The 10926-nt window shown below is 31.6% G+C and overlaps 1 protein-coding gene across 1 annotated transcript in view; it reads left to right on the forward strand.

The window, feature by feature from the left end:
- Positions 1-9390, forward strand: part of LOC145249709 (uncharacterized) — a 64170-nt gene extending 54780 nt beyond the window's left edge. Inside the window, exons 5-6 of the mRNA XM_080111588.1 lie at positions 2931-3004; positions 9221-9390. Coding sequence (XP_079967714.1) covers positions 2931-3004; positions 9221-9277 — 131 coding nt within the window. The 3' untranslated portion in view covers positions 9278-9390. The remainder of the gene's footprint in view (positions 1-2930; positions 3005-9220) is intronic.
- Positions 9391-10926: the final 1536 nt, after the last annotated feature.

A 10926-nucleotide genomic window follows, 5' to 3' on the forward strand; every position in this document is an offset into this window, starting at 1 on the left:
CATGGGGAGGTTGAGGGTGTCTATTCCGGGAGCCATTCTTAACATGGGTAGATTGGTGTGTTTATTTGTTGTAAACGTACCCGATAACCTATAAATGTCGACATTTTCAATGTGAACGGTAAGTTGGACTTATGTAAAAAATAACACAAAGATATACCAAACTGACTTTTTTTCGTTTAAAAATGGAATTATTTCCCTTGCATTAATAATTTTTTTTTTTTTTTAAATATTTCGTGTTTTATATATATAAAATACAATTGTTGAATGTTATTCTTTTGATTATATTCATTGGGGGGAGGGACTGAATTAAAAAAAGATTAAAACAGAGCGAAATTTAAGTTTCCGTTCCATTTTTACAATAACCGTAAAACAGTGCATATTCCACAAGTTTTATCATAAGTTATAAACATCTAGATCTACTTACGTTATATTAGAAACCGAGCGACCCATAAAAATCTGGTAGCTTAGTGTCAAATCTGCTTAAAATATTAAAAAAGAAAAAATAGAACCTCCCCTAAACATACTGGCAATAATTTGGTTTCATCCCTCCCTTCAATGTTTCCAATAAGGGGGATGGATTTACTGAGCACTTATTAACATTATTTAACTGTTGAATTTTTTGCATTTTGATTAAATTTGTTAGTTTGCATTCGCTGATAGCCCACTCAAAAAATTGAACAAAAGACGAAATTAAACATGCATGCATATGTTTTTTTAAATTTCTTTTTATTACTTTTGTAGTAGATTCCGTCTTTCGGATGAGGTAAGTTTATTGCTTGCTGCCTGAGACACTCCAACCAGGAAATTTTGACAGGGATGCTCAAGCAATTTTTGCTAAGCAAGAATACTCCTCTTTTAGGGAAGCTTGTTTGATATCCCACTTTTCCGACCTTGTGTCACATCATGCTGTGGTGGGAAGCATTTAAATCTCTACCCATTATAGTTTGTTACCTTGCTGCTTTGTTTGCTTTGAGACTTGGGTTGAAGATACCAGCCGAGGATTCGTTCTCAACAGAAACTGTGATATGGGAATGCCAACAGGGTTGCCTAGGCAATTTTTCTTAAGCCAGAGTGCTCTTTTAGGGGTACTGGCTTGATTCTATCCAACTTTCAACCTTGTGTTGCATCTTTCTTTGAGGAAGGAAGAAAGGAAGGAAGTAAATGACTACTCAGTATATTATTATTATATTAAAACGTGATTTAAAAAATAAAGGTTTTACACTTTGGACTTTGCAGGTAAATTTAAAAAAAAAACACTTCTTTTTGTTTGTTTTAAATTAGAATATTTTATTTATTGATCTTTTATCTTCAATTTGTGATACATAAAACTTTGGTGAGTAAATTAATTTAAATTTTAATATACATTTCAAAATGGAGGGGGGGGGTGAATTAAAAAAAAACATTTGTCTAAAATATTATATTTGGTTTATTGGAAAGAGCATAAAATTTCACATTGACCCTGAAAATATCGTAAAAATTGAACCAATAGAAAGTTTTTGATAGATTTTTAAAGTTTAAAAATTGAAAAATATTTAACTTGTAAAATTCATATTAATTTATTTTTTTATTTCGGACTATTATTCTCATCTTTATTAGTTGTTGTTTTCATCTTTATTGGTTGTTGTTTTTCACGACGTTTTGGCCAACTATGCCTCTGGCCTTCGTCAAGTAGTAACCGCGACGGATAGGAACTTCGAATCGCCTAACTGCATTCTCAGCAATCACTGCCATCCGTAGTTGTTGTCGTCTCACCACATTTTGGCCAAGTAAACCTCTGGCACGCTTTGGGTAGGATTGAAACCGCTATCTTCAGACAATTCTTATCTGGAACCGTAGAGATTCAACGTCTCTATCAACTGCGCCACGGGCCCTGAAGGGCAATCAAGGTTGGATTTTTTGATCTTATAAATCCACGTTTATTTATTATCTGATCTCCCATGGTCGGGTCCGTACCGAATGGTATATATATTATTTTTAATTGGAATTCATTATTGAGATGAATATTATTTATATTAATTTTCATTTATTGCGGACTATTATTCTCATTTTTATTAGTTGTTGTTTCACGACGTTTCGGCCAACTATTCCTCTGGCCTTCGTCAGGTGGTAGGATGAGAATGCAGTTGGGAGATTCGTAGTTCCTATCCGTCGCGGTTACCATAATAGTTCGCAATAAATAAAAATTAATATGAATAATACTCATCTCAATAATGAATTCCAATTAAAAATAATATATATCGTAAAATTCAATGGATTTCATTATGTAAAAAAAATGGCTGAATGAAGGAGCCGGCACTTTGTAAACACTGTTTTTTAAAAAGTAAAAAATAATATTTCTATCATTTTTTAAACAGCTTTAATAGTTTATTTTGGAAGTATATTCCATAAAGAAAATAAACAACCCACTTTAAAAAGAGAAATTACGAGTTTTTTTTTATATTTTATTCGCAGTTTTGTGTTAGGGGTGTCAAAAATTCGGTACTAGTGCAGAGAGTGATCGGACGTAAATAATAACGTTATCATTTAAAAAGCCATTCTTAACATGGGGTACCTATTCTATACTTCAACCTTACAATTGAATAAAAAAACATATCATAAAACTTTAATTAAACTTGGAAATACTATTTAAAAAATGGTGTGGATCACTCTCTGCACTAGCATCAAAAATTCCCCCCAAATTAATGCTGGCTTGATTCTCCCAATCTTCAAACCTTGTGTCATATCTTCTTAGCCAGTTAACCTGAACACAAGTAATGTAACGGTAAAAAAGCGATGGTTTATTTAATCTTATTAATTCCTTACGTGAAAAAATCAGAACGAAACGGTTAGAGATCACGGTTTACAAGACGGGTCTGGAAATGAGACGAGAACTGGTGTTGATCAAAGTTATAAAACATTTACAAATTTTTTTTTTTTTTTTTTACTTTCAGAATTGAATCGCGCTGTTATTTTGTCGATTGTATGCATCATCTGCATTATTGTCATAATTGTTCTGAGTTTAGGGGTAAGTTTTTTTTTTTTGTGTGTAATAATGACTTCTGAGTACGGGGAGAGGAGGCTTTGCCTAAGCGCTAAATATTCTTAAATATGATATTTATATAATTTCTTTTTTAATTTATTATTTATAACTAGTTAATATTTATTTTGGTATTTTTTTAGATTAGGTCCACATCCACAATTTTTTTAAAATTACACCTTGTATAGGTTTTCGACTATGTTGAATACGAAAGTTGCATTGGAATTTTGCAGAAATAATTAATTATCGAGATGTAACAAATTGTATTATGCATTGTATTCTTGGGCGGCCATCTTTTCTACGCGCGTGAAGTGTCAGTCATTGGTGATTAGATTTGTTTATGGCACACGCACGCGCGTAAAAAAGATGGCCGCCAAAAAACACAATGCATAATACAACTTTTTATATCTCGATAACTACTTATTTCTTCAAAATTTCAATGCGACTTTCGTATTCAGCATAGTCCAAAAACCTATAAAAGTCGTCATTTAAAAGAAAATTGTGGAGGTGGACCTAATCCAATAACCCTTATCCCTGAGTGGCTTCCGGGCCTTGATAAGTGGTGATCACTGTGTAAAAAAAAAAAAAAAAAAAATCTGAAAATTTACCTTTATTTTCTTAGATAATATTAGCAATGGTTAAAACTAGATTGAACGTATTTAGATTTTATTTTTTTATACGAAACTAATTTTTAATTTATTGAATTTGTATGCGATATTTCAGTTATTGGGTCAAATTTAATTATTCGCCCGGCTAAATATTTTTAATATGTATATTTCTATCTTTTCATTGCACTGTTTGTTCATCCTTTTGAAACTGATTTATAATATCCCATGAAATTGAACATTTCCCAAATTATATTTGCATATTATCTGAGCTCAATAACACGCGGCTTTTTTTTTTCTTCTAAAGTATGCATTACTTCTAGCTAAAGTTAATACAAAACCCTAAAGCTATTATTTCTTAACCAGCTTTTTAAACGAGTTAAAAATAACCAGACTTTTTCAATTTGATAAAAGTTCCATTATAGCACATTTATTATGGGGTGGAGCTGGAACGGTTTAACATCCCAGCTCGACCTAGATAAAGGCAAAAAGTATTCATGCATTAACATGGGAGGGGAGACTATCATCAAGTACTATCCTAAGCCGGGAATGGGACAACGGACTTATACTAAGTAGATATTAATAAGTCTTTCTCACCTTTTTTTATTTTTTTATTTTATTTTATTTATTTATTTCTTTTTCTTTTTCTTTTTCTTTTTATTTATTTATTTTTTATTTTTTTCCCAACGGAGAGTAGATAATGCATGTGGATGTGTTATCGGCAGCTCCAGTAACTCTCGCTTCTCCTTTTTTGTCCTTCAGTTCTCATTTCCAATGAATGATTTTTCTGACAAAAGGTGAAGAAAAAGCTGCTTTCCAGGTCGGTAGTACTTTGTGAACAGTAGCCTGAGATGTTAGAAATTTATGTGTCTGTCTATCCTTGTGGTCATGTCACTAGTAAGGGTGCTGGAGGTAAACATTTCATCTCGGCTGATGTTACCCGCCTTATAGTCAGGGACCCGAACCTTGGATTAACCACTAAGGAGGCTGTCCTATCAGCAGATGCAAAGTACTGGGGCTGCTGTATTGCCATTTGGTGAATGGATTCTGGACCATACAGTAGTTTCTGGTAGGGCCTCTCGATGCCGTACTAGTGGGTAATTGTTACGGCTTTACCTTATCATGTACCACAAAAAAAAAAAAATTCTTGTCTTTTTCTCTTATTTTCCCTCTCTGTCCTGCTCCAACGAAGTCTACCGACCTTCTCTACAAACCCCAAAACCTCAACAATCATGACAAATCTCCAAAAAAGAAACACGAATAAACCTAGAATCCCATCCTCCAATGTAGACCCCTACTACCAGGTCTCCTTCTCTAACATTAGGGGTCTACGTTCCAACCTTCCAGAGGTTGAAACACAATTACAGGAAACGAAACCGGACATATTCTTTCTAAGTAAAACTGGCATAGGGCCAACCACTTCTCTAGATGAATTTATAATTAAAGGATACTCCAACTTAACATCTAAATCTGACCCCCAAGATCGCCATGGGCATGGAATATGTGTCTACATCAAAGATGGCTTTCCATGTGGTAGGGATATCTCCAGAGAAGACCCTAATTTACCTTATATGTGCTTCCGGGTTGCACTAGCTTACACCACTGCATTTATATTTGCCCTCTATTGCCCCCACAACAGTGGGGTTACTATCTTTTAAGAGCATATCTGAGAAAATTGACCACATCCTGTCTGCTCATCCTTCGGCTAACATTGACATTTTCGGTGACTTCAATGTCCATAATCTGGAATGACTGACCCACTCAAATAAAACCGATGACGAGGGAAGGTTTTGTCATGATATTGCCATTGCCTATGACCTCACTCAGATTGTTCACGAACCCACCTGTGTGCCCGATACACCCGGTAAATATGCAAGCCTTCTAGACCTTTTCCTCACAACTTCTGCCGAGCTGTGTTCATGTTCCGTTCTATCTCCTCTGGGATCCTCTGACCACTCTGTTGTATCAGTTAAGATAAAAATGAAATGTAATAAGTCTTCAGACGTACCTCTCCACCGTACTGTATATCGATACTCTATGGCTGAGTGGGATAGCTTCCGTACATTCATATCTGACCTACCTCTGCATTCCATGTTTAAAAAGGATGTGTCCTCTATAGTATCAGACCTGACCGAATGGATAATTGTAGGCATAGACTGATTCATACCATCCAAAAAATTCCAACAAAAACCTAACAACCAGCCATGGGTCTCCCCTGAATGTGCTGCTGCCATCGCGCACAGAAATCACTTTTTCCATAGCTCCCAACGTAATAAATGTACTGAGACTAAAGCTGCTTTCAGGACTGCCAGCAACCACTTTAAAAGAGTAATAAAACATGCAAGAGAGCTATATGCTCAGTCTGTTAAATCCAAAGTAGCTGAGTAGTGGCTTGATTCTCACCAGTTCTGGCAAATAACAAATAGGATCCTGAACAGAAGCGTGCGTTCTATCTCAACTATAATCAATAGACCTGAGGTCATCTCGTCAGCATCAGACAAGGCCAGACTATTTGCCAAGAACTTTGCAGCTAATTCTACCCTATGCGACAATGACCATCAACTCCCTGTATTTCCTCCTATAACAAACAACACACTATGCAACATACAAATATCTTTGCGTGAGGTCGCCAAGCTAATCAAGTACCTTGATTCCAGTAAGCAACTGCCCCTGACGGCATTCCAGTTATAGTGCTGAAAAAGCTTCAACCAGAACTTGCCCCAATACTTACAAAACTGTTTAAGCGTTGCCTTAAGGAGAAGTGCTTTCCAACACCCTGGAAAACCTCATCAGTATGCCCTGTATTTAAGAATTCTGGTGAAAAGTCATCTCCCTCTCAGTACAGAGCAATAAGTCTCCTGTGTGTCATGAGTAAGTTGTTGGAATCCATATTAAATAAAGAAGTAGGCACCCACCTCAACAGAAACAGCCTTCTTAGTGACATGCAATATGGTTTCCGCTCTGCAAGATCTACAGCAGATGTGCTAACGGTTACATCACATAGGATTAGTGAATCTCTTGACAAAGGTTTCCTTTCCAGGGCAATTGCTCTTGACATATCAAAGGCCTTTGATAAGGTATGGCATAAGGGCCTACTTCACAAGATTTCCAGCTACGGTATTACTGGAAATGTTTTCTCAATCATTAAATCATTTCTCTCTGATAGGTTCATAAGAGTAGTGATTGATGGGCAGAAATCAGAGGCCCCACAGTATTAATGTTGGAATCCCGCAGGGGTTCATCCTGGGCCCAACTCTCTTCCTGATCTACATCAATGATATCTCAAAACACATACTTAAATCATTCATTGACATCTATGCTGATGACACGACCATCTATGGCAACACATCAAAGGCCGTAAATGACAAAGTTCTCTCTAATTCTCTCTCCTCTGATCTTGAGCGCATGGTACAATGGGGGAAGAGGTGGCTGGTCACTTTTAATGCATCCAAAACCAAGCTTCTACCTTTACATCATCAACACTCTGATCCCCATCTGGCATCAATTGAAATGGATGGCTCTCGTCTTGGGGGGCTCCATGTTTTGACAAACTTCTGGGTTTGACCATTACTCCTGATCTGAAATGGAACACGTACATCAAATCTGTTGCCAGGGACGCTGGGAAAATGGTGGGGTCCTTCTATCGCTCCAGAAGATATCTCACTACTGATGCAATTCTCTATCTATATAAAAGCCAAGTACCTCCAAGGATGGAGTACTGCTGCCACATCTGGGCAGGAGCTGCTAAAAACAGCCAATCCTGCCTTGACAGAGTACAAAATAGACTTCCTGGTTTAGTGGGGGATGCCCTTTTCTCTTCCCTGCAACCTATCTCCCACAGAAGAGACGTAGCAAACCTGTCTTTGTTTTATCGCTATTTCCATGGCAGGTGCTCGTCTGAGCTCCAATCCCAAGAATGGCTTTTTAAATAACGTTATTATTTCAGCATGGATCAATAAGTGCACTAGTACCTTCAACATTTTTTTTTATTAGACTAAATGTACAACAATCGAGGCCGCCATCTTGTTTTGAAATTTTGGCCTTTGTAAGGATTGCCAGATTGCCCTTTTTTTAGGCCAAATTTGACCCTTTTAACGCTCTTGCATAGACCATGGTTCCACACAAGAGCGTAAAAAAGACCAAATTTGGCCTTAGAAAGGCCAAAATTTCAAAACAAGATGGCGGCCTCCGTAATTGTACATTTAGTCTAATAAAAAATGTTGAAAAGATAATAAAAATTAAATTTTTTCGGGTTTTATTTCAGACTTAGGGTCTAATAATGTGTTTTATATAAAAATAAATAATTTGGTGCTTGCCGAAAATTTTTTAAAAATGTTTAGTGTCTTTATAATATTTTTTATTTTATTTCCAGTTTGAAAAGAAATTCGTTCTTCTCTTCTCTCTCTCTGTCTCTCTCTCTCTGTCTCTCTCTTTAAACTCCCTGCATATATATATATATATATATATATATATATATATATATATATATATATATATATATATATATATTGTGTATGTAATTGGCAGCATTTTTCATTTAAACAAACATTATAAAAAAAGACACAAACTTCTATTTTATTTTTTTTCTTCATTTTCCTCATAATAGTTTTAATGGGAATCTAAAATATTGACAAAAATCCCGTATGTATTTCATTTTTTAACGTTTCTGCCGTTGTATTATGCGTTGTATTCTTTGGCGGCCATCTTTGTTACGTTAACCGGCATGGCCAGGAAATCCATGATATATTAGGTAAAAAAAGATAGACACTGGAAAAGTTTTTATATAAGACGCTTTTTGTTATATTATACATTTTTGAAAACATTTTTTGTGTGTCCACCTCATTCCACGCAGTAAAGTCGCAGTATACACAGATTGTTCTAGCAATGCCGGAGTACAGCGAAAACGTTCGAAAAAGGAATACAAATGGGATTTATATTAACATTTTTAATACCCACACGAAAAAGATCATAAGAAATTATACATTAAAAGGTATTTTTTTTAGATTAAGTCCACCTCCACAATTTTCTTTTAAATGACGACTTTATAAGTTTTCTACTATGCTGAATACGGGAATCGCCTTGAAATTTTGCAGAAATAAGTAGTTATCGCGATATAAAAAGTTGCATTATGCATTTTATTGTTTGGCGGCCATCGTTTTTACGCGCGTGCGCCATAAACAAATCTACGTGCGTAACAAAGATGGCCGCCAAAGAATACAATGCATAATATAACTTTTTATATCTCAATAACTAATTATCTCTGCAAATTTTCAAGGCGATTTTTGTATTCAACATGGCAGAAAACCTTTAAAAGTCGTCATTTAAAAGAAAATCGTGGAGGTGGACCTAATCTGAAAATTTACCCATGAAAATTATATTTTGATACATTTTTTTATACAATAAATGCTTTGATTTTCATATTTTTGTGTTATTTATTTTGTTATATATTTTTGCGTTATCGTAAACACTTGTTTATATTCGTGGTTCACATAATGGCCGCTAGACGGCGTTTCTCTTGCGAAGAACAGGGGTCGATAACTCGTCTCTGTTGCTATATGTTGCAGAAGTGTTAATTTATTTTTTTTACATTTTCTTTCAGTTTTGGATTATATGGAGGGAGATTCCGCCTATTAAGGAACCTCTGATTGCTGCCTGATAAAAGCGCCTTTGAGAAGATTGTCTTTCTGTAATATTTGCGCTCCTTATGTTTAAGTTCCTTATATTACTCAATATTAACGAAGAGTTCTTTTTTTTTTTCTTTTTTTTTTTTACCTAACTTCCTTTTATTGAATAAGTAAAAAGAAGCGTGTACATCTATTTAAATTTAACATTTAGATTATAATTAAATTATAATTATTACATTATAATTTAATTAAATTATAATTATTACATTATAATTTAATTAAATTATAATTATTACATTAAAATTAAATCATAATTATTAAATTATAATTAAATTAAATTATAATTATTAAAATATAATTAAATCATAATTATTAAATTATAATTAAATCAAATTATAATTATTAAATTATTATTCAATGAAATTATAATTATTAAATTATAATTAAATTAAATTTAAGAAAACTTATAATTATTTTAAAATTAAATTATAATTATTACATTATAATTTAATTAAATTATAATTATTACATTAAAATTAAATTATAATTATTAAATTATAATTAAATTAAATTATAATTAAATTAAATTATAATTAAATCATAATTATTAAATTATAATTAAATCAAATTATAATTATTAAATTATTATTCAATGAAATTATAATTATAATTATTGAATTATAATTAAATTAAATTTAAGAAAACTTATAATTATTTTAAAATTAAATTATAATTATTACATTATAATTTAATTAAATTATAATTATTACATTATAATTTAATTAAATTATAATTATTACATTAAAATTAAATCATAATTATTGAATTATAATTAAATTAAATTATAATTATTAAAATATAATTAAATCATAATTATTAAATTATAATTAAATCAAATTATAATTATTAAATTATTATTCAATGAAATTATAATTATAATTATTGAATTATAATTAAATTAAATTTAAGAAAACTTATAATTATTTTAAAATTAAATTATAATTATTACATTATAATTTAATTAAATTATAATTATTACATTAAAATTAAATTATAATTATTAAATTATAATTAAATTAAATCATAATTATTAAAATATAATTAAATCATAATTATTAAATTATAATTAAATCAAATTATAATTATTAAATTATTATTCAATGAAATTATAATTATTAAATTATAAGTAAATTAAATTTAAGAAAACTTATAATTATTTTAAAATTAAATTACTTCCAGGAAACTAATAATTATTTTTCAGGAAATTTTAAAATTTGATTTCCTCAAACGGCAAATTTTAATGATTTTTTTTTTTTTTTTTTAAATCACCCTAGCAACATTTTTCACTTTAATTTTTTTAACAAATTTTTTCTTTTTTAGAGGTGAACATTTTTTTTGTTTTATCAAACACAATCAAAATCGAAATCTAAATAAAAAAAATAATTATAAGCTTCTTTTAATAAAAATTGTCATATTTTTTCTATAGACTATTTTACACGTATCTACTTAAACCAAGTGTGATTAAAACTTTAGCACATTTATAATTTTCAATGTAATAATAATAGTTAAATAATTAAATTTACTTATTGTTTTTCATAATTTTTAATATTGTCTTTTTTATTTTCCTGTATTTCTCAAATTACAATTTATTACTTGCTGTTAATAAATTGTCTAAAAGTGA

The sequence above is a fragment of the Euprymna scolopes genome, chromosome 28 (assembly GCF_053919585.1).
Source record: "Euprymna scolopes isolate OS-2025 chromosome 28, ASM5391958v1, whole genome shotgun sequence".
NCBI classification, from domain to species: Eukaryota; Metazoa; Mollusca; class Cephalopoda; order Sepiida; family Sepiolidae; genus Euprymna; species Euprymna scolopes.